General features: G+C 35.7%; 1 protein-coding gene across 4 annotated transcripts in view; it reads left to right on the top strand.

Moving 5' to 3' along the window:
- The window catches only part of eRF1 (eukaryotic release factor 1), a 51,661-nt gene that overhangs the window by 27,204 nt on the left and 6,868 nt on the right, over window positions 1–17,589 (top strand). For 2 of the 4 annotated variants that reach the window (XM_067113023.1, XM_067113029.1), the window contains exons 10-12: window positions 2,048–2,141; window positions 7,091–7,238; window positions 16,306–16,419. In XM_067113023.1, coding sequence (XP_066969124.1) covers window positions 2,048–2,141; window positions 7,091–7,238; window positions 16,306–16,394 — 331 coding nt within the window. In that variant the 3' untranslated portion in view covers window positions 16,395–16,419. The remainder of the gene's footprint in view (window positions 1–2,047; window positions 2,142–7,090; window positions 7,239–16,305; window positions 16,420–17,589) is intronic. The other 2 variants (XM_067113035.1, XM_067113039.1) reach the window with 1 other exon arrangement.

Genomic DNA, 17,589 nt, shown 5'->3' with positions numbered 1-17,589 from the left:
CATCATTTGTTCCTGCAGGCCACAGTATTGGGGATAGCATCAGATCTTCAAAAGTAGAGCACCCAGGATCTTTTCACCCAGTCCTCTAGGCAGCCTAAGGAGATGCCTGCCCTCTCTTCTAGGACAGTCTCTCCTCTGCAGATGCGTCCCTTTTGTGACAGCAGGCAGAGATCTAATTCTAGACTTGGATCTAGTCACCGTTTCATCTCTTATACCATTAAGAAGTCCTCGAGTAGAGCTTCTTCCCGTCAGTGAGAACTTTGTCCTCTGAACTCAAGTAGGAGCCAGACCCCTCCTCTTCTTGGGGAGATGGAGAGAGAAAGGGGCAGAACCTTGAATCGTAAATGTCCTGAGGGAGGGTCACACCATCCCTTTCAACGAAAAGCCTCCTTTGGTCAGCAGGACAGTAGTATTGACAGCATACTCCATAGGCTCAAAGGGGTTTTTGGCCCTCTCAGAGGAAGTTTTGTCCCTTGTATATATTTGTCCATAAATATACTCAAATATTGCTCTGGGCTTTAGTTCTTACCTTTCATGATGGTATGTCAGCTGTATTTGTAATTTTACAGAGGTAAAAAAAAAAATATTAGAATATGTAGAACTCCCTAAAAGGTACTACATTTCCCCATCCCAGTACATATTGTAAATATTTTTCCATAAATATACTCGGGGGATTGTTGCCGATTTAATTCTTATCTTTTACAATATTATGTGAACTGTAATTATAATTTTGCAAAACAAAGTAAAAAAAAACAGAAAGAATGTGTATAACTTGGTAAAATTAACGTATTTTTACGAATGTCTTGGAAAAGTGACCTTGCACAGGGTTGGAAATATTTACTTTCAGCTATCCGTGGAAGGTACAAAAAATTATGTAGAATCCTTTTTCTTGTACCATGTGCATTTACATATCATCCTCTTTTAGTTATTTTTTAAAATATTTTAATTTTTTTAAACTGGCCGACCTTAAAGTGTTCCCAGTTTTAGGCATTGTTAATGTATATTTAGCCCTGCCTGTAAGGGTTAAAGTAGAATAAACCAACTAGGGGAATGTAGCGTTTTCCAAAAAGATTGAGGCATTGAAATGATGTCTGGACTTTGAATTTGCCTTACTCTTCTTGATCTTTGGGTATTTGAAGAATAACCCACTTGACCCAGTCTCTGAATGCAGAACAGTATGTAAACATTGTTAGTTCTTGTCCAGTTTTCAAGCAACAATTTATCAAGTATTATAAACCAGTCCTATAAAGGAAATTTAGTCTGGATTTTCAACAGTTTCAGTTTGGTCAATTATTAAATTTTTGTGGTCAATTATTAAATTTTTAAATACTGTAATAATGTCTTTGTTGATAATAAACATTTATTTGATTTTTAGGGATTTGCATTATATTAGATAAGATCTAAAATGTATTGAGAACAAACCCCTCTGGCCAGCTGAATTAGAATTAAGAGTGTCATCTCAGTGGTTTGGTTATTTTACCAGTAACAATAATTGCCTTTTAGACTTGTTTCTTATGAATGTTTGCTCATTTTAATTCTTAAGTATCATCATCGAACATTTTTATGCCAGGTGGTCCCTTTAAGAGGTGGAATGAGTTCATTCCACTCTCCTGTATCCTGTACACTTTCTGGATGAACTCCGCCTGTATCCTGTACACTTTCTGGATGAACTCCACCATGTCTTGAGCCTTCATTAATCTCCTTGGCCTTCCTGTAGATTAGCATCCTGATACTTCCATGTCTTAAGCTTTGCTGACTTCTCTTTTGCTTCTCGTTTCACATCACAAGTCCACATTGGATCTCTTTTGAGATCTCGATCTGTTTACCATCCCCTTAGGGTTACAAAATAATGACCCCATATAATTACAAGTGAAGATACGCTATACTTTGAACTGTGTTTTCATCAACTGTTTAGTATTTGACTTTATTCTCTGGAAATATAGGGGAAAGTTGTCAGCTCAAAATTTCATTCCAAATGTTTTTAAAGGCTCTAGTAATACTCTGAGCAATGTCACTTATTTTATGTTTACTGTTTCTCCTTTTGCAGATATGTTTTAAAGAATCATCAGTCTGGAGAGGAGACAATCTTGCATTTAACTCCAGAACAGGAAAAAGATAAGACCCACTTTACAGACAAAGCAGTAAGTATATACCACATTTTGTTAGCTTTATACTGCAAGTGTTATGTTACACTAATGAAATATAGGTTTGTTGATTAATAGTTTTATGTCCAAGTAGCTGAACCCATTGCTGTATTTCTGTTGGAATGGTTTAACAGTCTGCCTGGGATAATATTTGTACAGTATAATGTACAGAACCAGAAGCTTTGCAAATTCTTTCATATGGCTAGAATTTGGTTGTGTTCCTTGGCAAACAGATTTTTTTTTATCAAGTTCTTGACACAGATTATAGATTTATAGTTCTCAATGCATACCTTTGCTTGAGAGGTAGATAATTCTCAACATATATCTTTGCTCAGAAGTAGTTCTTATAATTAAATGATAAAGGTATACCCCTCTTTCATTATACTGAATTTAACATCTTTTGTAACAAGATGTAATGAACCAGGTTAAAAATGGCACAAATTGTCTTTATACTTTCCTTGAACCAATTTTCAGTGTAATGTAGGACATTTGCTTGTAAAAAATTCAGCAAAGTTTTTTAGTTGGGGTTCAGCTCCACAGTATGTGCTGTCAGAGATGTTTTAATTAGTTCTACCAACAAGGGAGTAGTGTTGCCACTTTTGAATCTGTCTGTTGTGTGATGATGAAGTATCTTGAGAACAAATGATAAGAATTCCTTGAAACTTGTTGAAAATAGTATATAAACAACTTAGTGCTGCATTTTTTTATGGGGAAAAGTGGAAAAGGGGAGCAAAGTTAAGAAAGAATATATTTTAGCACAAAATTGTAAAAGTGCACAGGAGTTGACATCTTACATTTGAATGGACAAGCCATCAAAGTTGCTTAGAATACATGCCAACCTGGACTTATGTTCTTTTGTGGTTTAAGGCTTTTCTCAGTACTCCACCTTCACCACCATGCAGAGAGAATTTTTGTTATATTACACACATACATTATATTATGAGTACAGTAAAAGCGAGGAATATAATGGACTATACTCAACCAACTATGAAGAGGCCTCTATGGCGTGGCGTTTAAAGATCTGCCCTGTTGCCAATTTTACAAAACAACAGCTTGACGTGTGTGACAGACCTTTGAATGTCTTTGAGACAAACCCTGAGGCTATAATTATAAGATTTTAGGGGTTTTTCATTTCCAGATATTTTAATCTCCTTCCTATTCCGCCCTGCGTAGGGTTTGTCATCAGTCCATTTCTTCTCCACAGCCTATGCATGATAACATATTTTTCTAATTTTTTTTTACAGAGATTTACCTTTCTATATATAGCCCATTTATAAATATTTAACATTTACATCTAGACGAGAAACATCATACATTATTTACATCTAAGTAACTGCAAGGGTAAGCTGTTTGTATAATGAATTGGCGCTCTCTCTAAGACCCCGTGCTGGCACAAGGCCACCTTAATCTTAACTATTTTGTCAGTACTTGTAGATGTACATTTATCATTATTACAAAATTAGATACTTAAAAGTAGTTAATTAATGCTATAGAAATAGGAGATATATTTCTTGTTCATTTTTCGAATTACGAATTAAAAACCAATGTTCTTTGTTGCCTGTATATTTATTATCTATAACGAGGAGTGTTGTCCATCTTAAGTTTTAAAAGACTATTTTTTTCAGTCAGACTTTTTTTTCCACACCACCACCGAGGTAAAAGTCCAGGTGCATTTTATTTCAAGAGAGATTTCCCCTTTAGGCCTAATTTTTTTTTTTTTTTTTTTTTTGTCATTTATTCAGATAACTTGTCTTCAGAGTTATCGGCTATGCTGATGATAAAAGTGTCAACCAACTTGTCTACAGCCAAATGTAGCGGGGCATCCTCTTTTTGAATTTTCTCTACGTGCCCCACTGCATTCTTCCAGTTTTCTGCCGTGACATTATTCAATGCTTCTTGAACTAAAATTTTAAGGTCTGCAACTTTGAATGTATTCTTTTTGGCTACACAAGACTTCACTTGAGCCCATATAAGCTCATTAGGGTTATATTGACAATGGTATGGTGGTAGACATACTATCTTATGCCCTGCTTCAGCTGCAATTTTGTCGATCTTATACTTTTTTCCCATGTTATTACTACATTGCTTAGCGTGTTCATACAGCTCAGTTTTCAGCAAATCACCACTTGGCTGTTCACCATTCTCTATCAACCAAGGCTTTATCTCTTCTTTCTTCCAAGATGAGGTTGGATACTTTTCCTGTTGCATAGAATGGTATGGTGTGTTGTCCATCATGATTGCACAGTTGGGAGGGATGTTAGGTAGCAACTGATTACTAAACCATTTTTCAAAGACTTCACCATTCATCTGTTTATGGTGGTCCCCATCATTCCTAGCTTGAAAAACCAGTTCTGCATTGTTGACAACACCATCTTCTGTTCCTGCATGTAGAATTATCAATCAGTTTCTTTTGCCGGTAGGAGGTTTTAACTCCCGTAGCCTGATGGGATGATGAGTCTGTCCAGCACTTTTGAACAGTATAATTTTGATTGACCCAAGTTTTGACGAGATACGCGAATTTTGTTCCCATGTCGTATTCAATTAATATTCAGTCATTGTTTCCAATCAGTTATGTCAGTTTCATTATATATATAATAGGCAGTCCCCGGTTATCGACTGCCGTTCTGAATTGTATATATAACAGGCAGTCCCTGGTTATCAGCTGGGCTTATTTGCTGAAAGCGCCGATTTTTCGGTTATCGGCGACTCTGTTTATATGTATCAGTTCCAATACCCAATAATCGGTGCCTCGTCATTAGACAAGCGCCTTAAAACCGGATCGCATTTTTGAGAATATCACTAAGTCCACAACAGAAGGTGAGTTGTGGACTATATATATATATATATATATATATATATATATATATATATATATATATATATATATATATATATATATATATATATATATATATAGATAGATATATATATATATATATATATTTAGATATATATATATATATATATATATATATATATATATAGATATAGATAGATAGATAGATAGATAGATAGATAGATATAGATAGATAGATAGATAGATAGATAGATAGATAGATAGATAGATAGATAGATACAAGTGTTTTTTATTTGGACTAATACAACTCTTAGTTATCATGTCTGTATGGTGTAGAATGTGTTTGCCAAACTAGTGCATTTACACTTCGTAGACAGTATAGGTAAAATTAGATAAATTTAAACTATCTACTCTACAAGTAAAGACGTACAGAGTTGTAAAAATGTGTGAGCGCTAACTATGAACGAGAGAGAGAGAGAGATAAGGGTTGTTCTTACTTAATTATTATGGAGAGAGAGGGATGTTGTCCTTTCATGAAATATCGAGTTAAATTATTTATGAATTATTATGGAGACAGAGAGAATAACATGATAAAAAGAGAGAGAGAGAGAGAGAGAGAGAGAGAGAGAGAGAGAGAGAGAGAGAGAGAGAGAGAGAGATTATTCTTGCATTAGATATCAGAAGATGGAAATTCAGTATGAAACTAACTTTTAAATGAAATTAAAGTTGCTGTAATTTCATTTAAAAGTTAGCTTAATACATTGCCCTTAAAAAAAGAAATAAATGGTTGACGTAAGAATATAAGAGTGTGTGAAGATTAGTATACTATTTATCTCTCCCCCCATTCCACTGATCTATTTTTAGAGGTCTTCTCAACCTTGTTTTTAAAAACTTCCTTATTCTATCTCTTTTTCTTTGTTCTGAAATGCTCCATGTCTATGATTTAGAATGCCGTATTTACAGTTTGTAGATGTTACAGGTGAAATTAGAGCAATTTAAAATTATCTACTGTACAGGTAAAGACATACAGAGAAACAGTAATACGTAGGTTGTGCTAACTACGAACAAGAGAGAGAGAGAGAGAGAGAGAGAGAGAGAAGAAGAAAAAAATTACGTAAGAAATCTTTGACCTGCTAATCAGCAACACTGTTCGAGCTACTTCTCAAAAGATGAGGGAAAGAATTTGTTTAAAATATGTATCACACAAATTTTGTAATTACAGTTATATTATTATTTTGAAAATTAGTACTTACTATTAGGTAAAATATTTATCATACAAAACAAATAAACATATATGTACCATAAAATTCTCTCATCTCAGTAAAAGCGAGAGAGAGAGATTATTACTTTTATTAATTAATGTTATTCAATTTACACATTAAAGCTTGAAAACTTATAAATTACATAAAAAATTAAACAAACACTTTTGCAGGGTTTCTTGGTATTTGCAAATGTTAGCGTGTCTTAGAAAAACTCGTGTATGACAATTAGTTAGGTTCCAATGAAAAATTTGTGTGTCTATGAATTTGTGCAAGTTAGGGGTATTACTGTAGATAGCAATTTTAGCCATGTCCTAGCTGCAGATGATGTCAGCTATCTGAAATACAGAACCTGAAGCAAGAATTGGTGTTATATGTTAGTGATACTAAGCATATTAGGATCTGATGTATTCATGATAATGTTCTTGTAAGGAGTTAAACTACTTGATTCTTTTGTTGATTATGAGCTATGAGGGAATCCATTTTAAGGTTCCATATTTATGTTGTTTACAATTTCATATATAATTTCTCATTTCTGCAACACTTTTGATGTATAGTAATTTTTTTTAAGTTTTTGCATCTACTTTTACCGCTCTGATTGTATCTTTTCTTGTGTAGCAGTATTTTATTTACTTTAATTCTGTAATGCAACAGTTTTCACTAAAATCTGTGTGAACACTATTGTATATCATGACATACAAATAATTTGACGTTTATAAGGTTACATGGAACAATCCACTTATGTAGATCAAGTTTTATCTGTATTTAGGTGTAAGGTATTTTTTACAGGATGTTTTCTGGAAGGAAATCAGACTTTTTTTCTTTTCATTTTAGTCCCTGCCTTTGGAAATTTTGGTAATCCTTCATGAATATTATTTTTTGTTTTGCAGACTGGAGTAGAATTAGAACTGGTAGAATCCATGCCCCTATTAGAGTGGCTGGCCAACAACTATAAGAGTTTTGGAGCTACGTTAGAAATTATCACCGACAGGTCGCAAGAAGGTTCACAATATGTTCGAGGATTTGGTGGAATTGGAGGTGAGTTTGTGCTGCCTGACTTTTTTCAGGTATACTTTTAGACCAATAAATTTGCATTTGTTGGTTTGATAATTATAAATCTCTATTGTTTACAAGGTCGTACAAAAACACTAACCATTGTTTTAGAAGGCCTTACTTTGCCATTCTAGGTAGATTGAACCTTGAATTACAGAGTACAAATGTCTCCCAAAGAATGCCAGGCAGCAGCAGGGCACTTCTCTCAGTCTGCAAAGTGGTTGCTTAGCATGAACAAACATTACACTGTAGTCTTCTGCTTTGCTGTTATTTTTTAGTGTTTGGATACCCGTATTGTCACATGTTCTCTATCGCAGAGCGCTCGTTTTTATGCTTTTTTTATGTGTTCTATTTTATAACTGATATTGTTTTTTGTATAAACATATTAGGATAATTATTAATGTAGAATATGAAGAGATGAAAGAATTTATTTTGCATTTTTATATCCTAAAGATTACAAGCATGAAACTTAAAAGTAAAAAATTATTCTTTTGTATGCCATTCCTTGAAACATAGAGCCAGTAGAGCAATGAATGGTTTTATTACATTTACATTTGTGTCACATTATAGTGCACATGATATTGTAGGCAAAGTTTCTGTATATCTAAAATCTGGTTGGCAAATTGTTCGTTGCTGTTACAATGTGCTCCTTGACTTCGTCATCAAAAACTTCTAAAAAAAAATGTCACAGGATTCCCCTTATCCAGAAGAATAAATTTCACACCTTTCAGTGAACAAAAAGTAAAGGGATTCCTTTCCTTATTGGTTACCGTTCAGTCACTTGGCAATGCGATGCTCAAGTCTAAATTATGACTTTCTTCAGAATCAGATAAATCTTATTCAGTCTGTTAGGCTTCTGAGCTGCTGCTCTGAGTCTCGTAGTCACTGTAGTCTTTACATCTTCTGGCAAAAGATTTTTCTTTTGCCTTGGAACGCTCATTATGGGGGATAAATGGGATCAAAACAAAAAGAAAACAATCTTATATCACTGAACACATGAGGTGTAGTGGGAGGCAAGAGGTCAATGTCCTTTTTCAGACTGTCTTTCCGTTACAAAAAAGTTGCCATTTATCCCTAATTTAGCCCATAGTTTTAACAAATGATGTTCCCACAATTTGTATAAGAGTAAAATGTATACATATATCTGAGCTTCATTAGTGTGGCACCAGCCTTGAAAGAGGGAGAATATTACTTTGTTGAAGATGGTGTGATATTGGGTGATGGCGACTGAGATAAGCCGTTGGTGATGCATAACAGATTAAGGTAGGCTAGGCTGTGATGTTTGTTATGAAAGTGAGTCTTATAAAGCTTTTTACCTTTATTTTTAATATGTATAAACATATTGAAAATAATACCACAGCAGCAAAACGGCTACATGTGGGACATAAGGTTATTTTTGAATTATGATATTTTTGCTGGGCAGTATGATTTTTTCAACCCAACCAATTGTAAGCAGAGGAATATGAGTAAAGTTAATATCTCCGTCGAGTACAATTACAAGTCTCTTCCCCTCCCCGTTCCCATTTTCTATCCAGTCTTTCATTAGGATCATGTGAAATATTTATGCTACCAGTATCATCAGTTGCAGTAAGTTTAAGCTGAGTTGCACGATCCCATCCTAATTTTGAGTCAACATATCTTGCAAGGTTGTATAATTAGAGGATTTAAAGACGCTAATGTGGGTCTCTGTGATGGACTTACAAAGAATAGGGCAAGACTTGACCGGTTTTAAACTTGAGATAACCTGTAAGGGGCTCAGAGGTTGATATAGTTTCTTAGATCTAGTTCCTTTTTAATATTTTCGTTGAATTTTGTAATGCCTATTAGCATTGTAAAACCAAAATTTGTACATGTGTTTGTTGACACTAGTGTTGAAAGCATGTAAAGATTATAAAAGATGTTATTTCAAAGGACTGCCACTGCTGATTGGACTCAGACACCATCTTGCGTGTGCAGGTGCAAGTGAAGAGTAACAAAAACTGATGCTTGGATAGAGAGTCCCCAGGATGAAGAAACCTTGCCTGTAATCAGCTATTGTACTTTGTAATTCAGGTCTTAATCTGTCCAATTTGACTGTCAAAATAAGGCAATATAAAACAATGGTTTATATCAATGAATCAATGAATTTATACAATTTTGATTTGTTTTCAAAAGCTTTGTTCTCTTTTGCATGCTGTTTTAGTATTTTTGTTTTGTTTTCCAAGGCTTTTAAACCATTTTTGAGTAAATGTAAGCACTAGTCTTGTAGTACAAGAGGAATGTTTAAAATTTTATTATTAGTAATCACTTAAATAAATAAGCTAAACATTTGATTGATAGCTTTCACTTTAGATTTTTTATATTTTGTTCTCTATTCCCAGTACAGTATAATGGTTAGTTGTTTGTTTGACACTTGAATACACTGGATATAATGTTGGTTATTATTGTAAGAGCTTATAGACTTCTCTTTCTCAAATTACCATATTCTAATACTGTACCAGGTTCTCTATTCCCAGTACAGTATAATGGTTAGTTGTTTGTTTGACACTTGAATACACTGGATATAATGTTGGTTATTATTAGACTTCTCTTTCTCAAATTATCATATTCTAATACTGTACCAGGTTTTTGTTGAACCTTTTCCTACCACAGTATTGAAGTTTGCAGAAAGTCTGGTTACCTGGCATTTCGTTCATGTACAGTCTGTTCACTTATACGCATAGTAAAGGTTGTGTGGGGAGTTGGGCTGCTGCTTTGTATGCACCTTAAGAACTATTATATGCCTAATGAGGCGAGACACTGGCCCAAAGTTTTCTTGCATCTACATTTTTTATTTCTGAACGTTCTTTTAATAGATTTTAGCTGTACCAAAGAGCAACCAACTTTGGAATACCACTGTTGTAGATATTAAAAGATTATAGCTTAAACTGTGGCTTTGAAGTAATGCCAGAATGTGGAATTTTTAAATTGATGGTGAATTGCACACCTGTTAGTAAGTTCAGGCAGAGTCCACTGTAAACTGTTAGTAAGTTCAGGCTCACTGTACTGTTAGTAAGTTCTTTGTTCAGAATAAGCATCTGGATTGCATTTTAACATCACTTTTAAAGATTGACAAAACCATAGAATTCATCCATTAAATTTTTGAAATTAGAAAAATTTTATGAAAAATAATATATTCCATTAAGTTTTCTTTCTTAATCATCTGTTATGAATTTTGCAATGAATTTAGTAAATCTCTTAAGTTATAGAAAGTGCACACTGTACAGTAGAAAAATAAATATATCTCATCCTTTGAAAGTAGTTTTTAGTTGGTAAGAGATAGTAGACAGAGAGAGTAGATTGTGTCCACTAAAGTTATATGTCAAACTCTTAAAAATCTCAAATCCTACAATTTCTTTGTTGTTCTAGGCATAAAATTAATCCTGTAAGAGTTGCTTCAATATGGGTTAATAAAATGGTATCACATGCAATTTAAGCGAAGAAGAAAATTGTTCTCTAAACAGGAAGGGTTCTTTATAGCCTAATCTGGTCCTTCAGAGTACCATGTGTTCAACATCTAAGTTCTGCCTCTTAACATTATCTCATTGTAGTCATGAAACTTGATCTCAAATTATTTTTTAAAACTACAAAAGTTATTATAATGATATAGTGAATTGGATGGTTGAGTCACAAAACGAGACTGCTAGGGCTACCTGCAAAAGATTTATTGTAATAAACATAAATGAGCTGAAATCAAGTGAGAAGTGACCAAAGGCAACATATAAGAATTACAAGGTAGAAAGCTGTAAAGTTTAAAGAGGACCTCTGTATATACAGTACACTTAAGTGAAGGAAGAAAGATGGTTATTGTTTTCATTTTTTATTTTTGTGTTTTTCAAATGTTTAGTATATATTGTGAAATGAAGATTTTGTTATTTTGCAAATCACATATTTGAAGTGAGCTTTACTCTCCATAATATGGCTTTTACTTCCGTGCCACCTGGAGTTCTACAAATTGCAAAAAAAAAAAAAAAATAACATTGTTTTCTGTGAATATCTGTTTTCTATTCATCTACTTCCCCTGCCCCCACTGGTCAGTGTACTTCTGTTGCCGGTTTCAATAGGAGGTAGACAAATTGTTGAGTGTACTCAGTTTGCCGTGGACAAAATTGGTTTGTTTGTGGATTTTCTAAGAATTCCAGGTGTCTTGTGGAATGTGGGATTTTGCCTTGAAGCTACAGTTCTTGTATTTGGTTCTTCCCCTGGGTTGAGAACTGAAACCATTTTGAGACATTCCCTTCTCGGGGTTGTAAAAATGCCAACTTGATCTCATTTATGGGTGATGAATTTGACAAACTTTTACACTATATAAGGGCAGTTACATCAAGTAAATTAAAGTCTGTTAGAGACAATATTAATAATTTTGTGGAAGGGGAGGTGTTGGGGGGGGCAAACACCACTTTTTCTAAATGCACTGCCCTTTTTTCATTTGTTATTTGGTCAAATTAGCACATGAAACCTCAGTCGTGATTCATTACCTTGCTGAAGGTAATTATTCTTTATGAAAGTCTTAGCTAATGTACTCAGCCTCTGAGGTCAAGTATTAGCAATGGAATGGGCCTGCCATCCAGAGGTTTGCAGCAGATAGTGGGCTGTGGGGGATCCCCTTTTATTACCCTGTCTGAGACCAAGTGGAATCTTGTTGGCCAATTCTTGTTCACTAGTGCAAGGCTCCCTAGCTCAGGCAGTGGATACCAGGCTGCTGCCTTGTCAGGTCTGGATTGTTATGCCTTTCATCCTTTTGCTGTGATTCAGGAAGTCATCGACAAATTAATGGCTCTGTAAGTTGTCTTTTGGCATTGGTTACTCCAGGTGACCAAGAAAGGCTGGGTTTCCAGTTTCATTCAGTGGAGGATAGATCTGCTTTTACTTCTCCCCTTCAGGAAGAATCTCCTGTAGCAACCAAGAGATAAAAAGGTTCCATCACAATCCCACAGGTTGTAGATAACCATGTGGAAATGCTCCATGGCTTCTGTGAAGCTCAAGGCAAAATCTTGAAAGAATGCTGTTGTTAGTGTCAAGAGAGAATGCAGTAACCAATTCTGCCAACACCAGTGGTCAGTGTATTGGTCCTGGTGCTGCATTAAGGGGGTTTTTCCAGCACTGGTACCTCTATAAACATCAAGTTTCTGTATTTTCTTAAGCATGAAAATAGTCCATGGTAGCAGCCTTTAAGGCAAGAGGGCCATGTTGGCTTTGGCTATTAGGCTTGTTCGAGGACAAAGACTTCAAGGTGTTAAGGTGGAGTTTCCCAGGTCTCTGGTATTCACTTTGCCTTGGAGTCTATATGAGGTTCTTATGTATGTTACGTTGCTGCCCTTCAAACCTATATGGAGCAAGCTCCTTGTAAAGAGGCTTGTTAGGAAGCGTCATAGTAGCCTTAGCTACAGCTAAGAGAGTGAGGGAGTTGCAAGCTTTGTCAGTTAAAATAAGCTTTGCTAAGACATGGCATTTCATGTCTTTTGCCTTATTTTGGCCTAAGAAAGGTTTTAGGGCTAGGCTCCTGTCAACCACAATCTCTTTACTGTGCTCGAATCACTAGAGCTTGAGGAGCTTGACCCCTTTGTGGGTCCAGTAAGGTCCTAAGATTTTGTCTGAATTGCACTTTAGATATTAAAGCTGATGTAAAGAGTATGATGTAGTGTTCAGAAGCCAGAGCTTCCAGTGAGTAGGAATGTAAATTCCTTGTTATTGCTAATTTTTGTCCTCCATGGAAGTTGAAAGCCATTGACTTGGGAGCAGTGGCTACAGCTTTTAAATTGGGGAAGAACTTATCTTTGGATAAGTTACTGAAGTTATTTGATATCATGGTGATTCTGTATTTGCTATGATTTATCTTTTTAGTGTAGAGATTCAATACAATTACTGCAGACCATTAGCTCCTCTTGTTTGTTCAGGGGGTATTATGTCGTGAATCAGTCAGTAGCCTTTTTCTGCTTACTGCTTTTGAGACCCAGTTGTGGTTTTTGAAAAGCATGGTGGTATTCGATGTTGAGTATAGGAAGTGTACCTTCTTGTTTGTAGGTACCCGTTAGTTATCCATCATTGGCTCTGTAGGGTCTTGGCACTGTAATCCTACCCCTTCTGCTGAGGAGGGCAACCCCCAAAGAGACCTCGAGTATCTTAGTGATGAGGTTCTTGTGCCTCAGTGAGTCCTCCCAAGGCGGCAGTGATAGCCGATGGATTGAGTTCACTGGGTAAATAAACACTTGTTTTTTACATAATGTTTTGTTACTAAGTAGCCTTAAAAGGTTGGCTGATTTACACTTTTCCCCACTTCCTTTTCCAAATGTGGGAATCATTCACATAATGGAAAGGTAAGGTTCGTTTCAAAAATATAAAAACCATTTTACAATTTACCCTCCTTACCTTCCCATATTGAAAGTGGACAGAAGTAGACTGACCAGCTGCGAGTGTTTGAACATCTCAGTAGTTGTTTATTTTATTTTAAGGTTAATGTTAGCCATGTTTGTGCACCTGGCAGTGCTTTAGGACAGGCCACCACTGGGCCAGGGCTGAAAGTTTCATGGGCTGCGGCTCATACAGCATTATACCAAGACCACTGAAAGATAGATCTATTTATGGTGGCCTTGATTATTCGAGGTGTGATCATAAAGTATCAGGACTGATGCTATAAAAAGAAAACTACAACACATACCATTTTAGCATTTAATTTTCTTCAAAGTAGTCCCCTTCGAAGCCACACACTATCCAATGCTGTTTTTATTGATGGAAGGATTCCTGCACTTGTTTTCTGGGATAATCAGCAGCTGCCTCATCGCATTCACTTGGATCTTCTCAATGTCCTTAAATCTTCTTCCCTTCAAGTGGGTTTTTATTTTTTGAAAGAGGAAAAAGTTGCAAGGGGCGAGGTCTGGGGTATACGGTGGCTGTCAGACCCAGAGGATGTTGTGCTTGGCCAAAAACTGCTGCACAAGCTGCGCTGAATGGGCAGGTGCGTTTTCATGGTGCAATTGCCACTCACCAGACGCATGCAATTCTGGTCCTTTCCAATGAATAGCATCCCTCAAATGTTGCAACACGTCACAGTAGTACGCCTTGTTTACTGTCTGACCAGGTGGAGCATACTCATGATGAACAGTTCCCTTGTAGTCAAAGAAAACACTCAATGTTGTCATCACTATGCTTTGACTCATTTGTGATTTCTTCAGTTTCGGAGAGGTTGAGGTCTTTGCTGCAAAGACTGAGCCTTGGTTTTGGGGTCAAAGCATAGACCCAAGAATCATCACCTGTTATGACTGTTTTCAAAAACTCTCATCATTCTTGACACCTTCAAGATCTTGTGCAACTGAAACCCCAGTTTCTTTTTGGTCAGCTGAAAGCAGTTTTGGCACACACATTTCTTCTTCAGTGAGAATGGACTGAACTGAACTGTAACTAATCTGCAAATCCTCCGATAACTCACTGTTTTTGTTAATTTTGCTGGTTGTGGGTCTCCCAGAACGTTCGTCACTATCGACCTTTTGTCAACCATCTTGAAAACATCTGAACCACTTGTACACTCGTGTGCAGCTTATACACTCCTCTCCATAACTTTTTGCAACTTTGCGTAGGTCTGTGTGCAGGTATCGCCAAGCTTTTGGCAAAATTTGATTCAGATTCTCTGCTCAACTTTCTCCATCATAGTCAATGTGATGACCGCACACCACATGTTCCTTCCAAGCACTGCTGTAAAGAGCTGAAGTGAGCTAGGACTGTAAAAACTTGAGTGTGCATGCACAATGGGGGTCAAGGTCAATCTGTGCCAATTGCCCTCATTCTGTGTATTTTAGCTCCTTTACTTTAGCAACAGTCCCAATACTTTTATGATCACACCTTGTATGCTGCACAGAAAACTCGATTGCACCAAAGAAACTTTGTCTCATTTTTACTTGTTTCTTTTGCAATCTGTCAAACTCCGCTGGTGCAGAAGTAAAAACTTGATAATGGAGAGATAAGTATTTAAAAAAATTTATACTCAAGTGTTAAAATTTTTTATTTCATGGTCATAAAGCTGATTATTTCTTTTGCATCAATTTGGTTTTCATGGCACATCATCTCAAGGCATATGTATGAATTTTTTAAATTTTGCGAGAATAACTAATTACACATATAATGCTTAGATAACTTGTAAGGGGGTTAAACTCAAAGTATTCCTTGCTCAACACCCTAGATGGCATTAGGGTTCTTAGCAATATCCTTTCCACCCCCTGTAGCAATCATCCATTCCCTTTGGCTCTTCTTACTTATAAAACTACTTCGTTACCTTGTTTTTGAGGCAGTAAAAGTAGCTATGTAATTGAATGGTCATTTTAAGCCATTTGATAATGATGCTAATTTTTACACACACACACACACACACACACACACACACACACACACACACACACACACACACACACACACACACACACACTCTCTCTCTCTCTCTCTCTCTCTCTCTCTCTCTCTCTCTCTCTCTCTCTCTCTCTCTCAGAAATTCTAAAGACTACTACTTTTCATTTGTGAAAATCTGGTAAACTAGTAAAATAAACATTTGGCTAGTGATTGGGAGAAATGAAGAGTATACAAGTAAGCCTCACAGCAAGGAATGACAGTCAAACAAGTGCACATGTACAAAATGCATTCAGCTAAATGTGATTGGACAAGGGCTTTAAAATTATACCAAGGATTTTTTGGAAATAACTAAAAACATTAATATTCATTTTTGCAATTTAGTTACTGGTACATTCTTGCAAGTGCTGACTGGTACATTTTAGTGTTTTGTGTTTCAGAAATTTGCTTTTAAGGTGAAAAGACTGTATGTTCAATGGAATTTTGCCAGACCTTAAGCAGATGCTCACATTATTGCATTTTTTAATTTTAATTAGTATTCTGTTAGACTGTTTTGATTTCATTGTTCATTTAAGAGACTTCATACCAGCTAAGATAATTTTGAACACATTGACACTGGCTATCCTCTGTCTGATCTTGGGTCATTATGATTCATAAACATACAAAGTTTCTGAATTTACTCTTGTCCATTGCATGTTAGGGATTCTTCGATACAAAGTGGATCTACAATGTTTAGAGGAACTGGAAGATTTGAACGATTTTGATGTTGACCTCGATGATTATATTTAAATATTGTCATCTTGAGATACTTCTGGTCAGTGAGATGTTTAACCTGTTTGGCTTGTGTGTGCTCCCCTGAATTAATCATCTGCTGTTACTATATGAATTAATGACCTAACTCTTGATTGGTGACTTGATCTAATATGGGTTGTGTTTTGAATAAGTTTAGTTTAATGTTCTCCCTGTGGACTTCACCCTTTATCCCTGTCATGTAAGTACACTGGGATGTTGACGTGTATGGTTTGAGTACCTAGGAACCTCAGTGTGTTTCTGACATAGTCTGCCAATTTTGCAAAGCTGTAACCTGTAACTCAGTACAATGTAGTATTGAGATGTTGGCTATAGTTAGTGTCATTAGTGACCTGGATATGCTTAAGTGCTGGTATAGAACTGGTAAGACTTTATTTTTTATTTCAATATAGTTAAGCTTGAGAGATTCAAGATTTTTTAGGTAATGTAAAAATAGATTTGACAAGTGGCATTTTGTCTGTAGGTTTATTCTAAATGACTGGTAATATTTGTATCTGATAGATAGGTGTCAATAAAATACCACACCCACATCTGGATTTTAGATGTTAGTGAACAAAGCTTACATTTGACATTAATACTTAAGTCATAATACTCTATATGGGGTTACCTTTACATATGTGGACAGTTTAATTTCATCCAACTATGCTGATCATTATCCTCACGTTCCTCATTTTTACGTCAACTTTTGTTTTCATGTGCTAGTTGTGAAATTAGTTGTTTTCAGTCTTGTGTGCCTCATGGTATTTTTGCATGATTTCATTTGGTCTAGGTCTTCATGTATTCCCTTTTGCCGTGGTTGTCTGCACCTCCAATATTCTGCTGCTTCCATAACTTGCTTTTCTGACCAACTTTCCTCATCCCATTACCTGTCCAGACCTCAATGTTGAGAGATTTGTATTTTATCTGTCCACATAATACTACATCATCAATTTCTCATTCATAATGCAATCTTCCCTTGTAACTCCAGCCACGCTTCTATACTCACATCTTTTAAGAATCTCCAGTTTCCTTGTTAGTCTTCATATTTCTACTAAATAGAGTACTAAAGGCCATATAGACCCATTGGTAAGTCTTTTGCTCTCTCTCTTAATGGAAAATTTATATTTACCTGTTGTCTCCATATCTAGTATACATTCTGAAACTAATCTCTCTTATTGCTCTTTTATCTCCTTCA

Source organism: Macrobrachium rosenbergii, chromosome 2, assembly GCF_040412425.1.
Source record: "Macrobrachium rosenbergii isolate ZJJX-2024 chromosome 2, ASM4041242v1, whole genome shotgun sequence".
In the NCBI taxonomy this organism is placed as follows: Eukaryota; Metazoa; Arthropoda; class Malacostraca; order Decapoda; family Palaemonidae; genus Macrobrachium; species Macrobrachium rosenbergii.
Note: the sequence above shows the minus strand (reverse complement) of the source record. Positions and strands in the feature narration are given on the sequence as shown.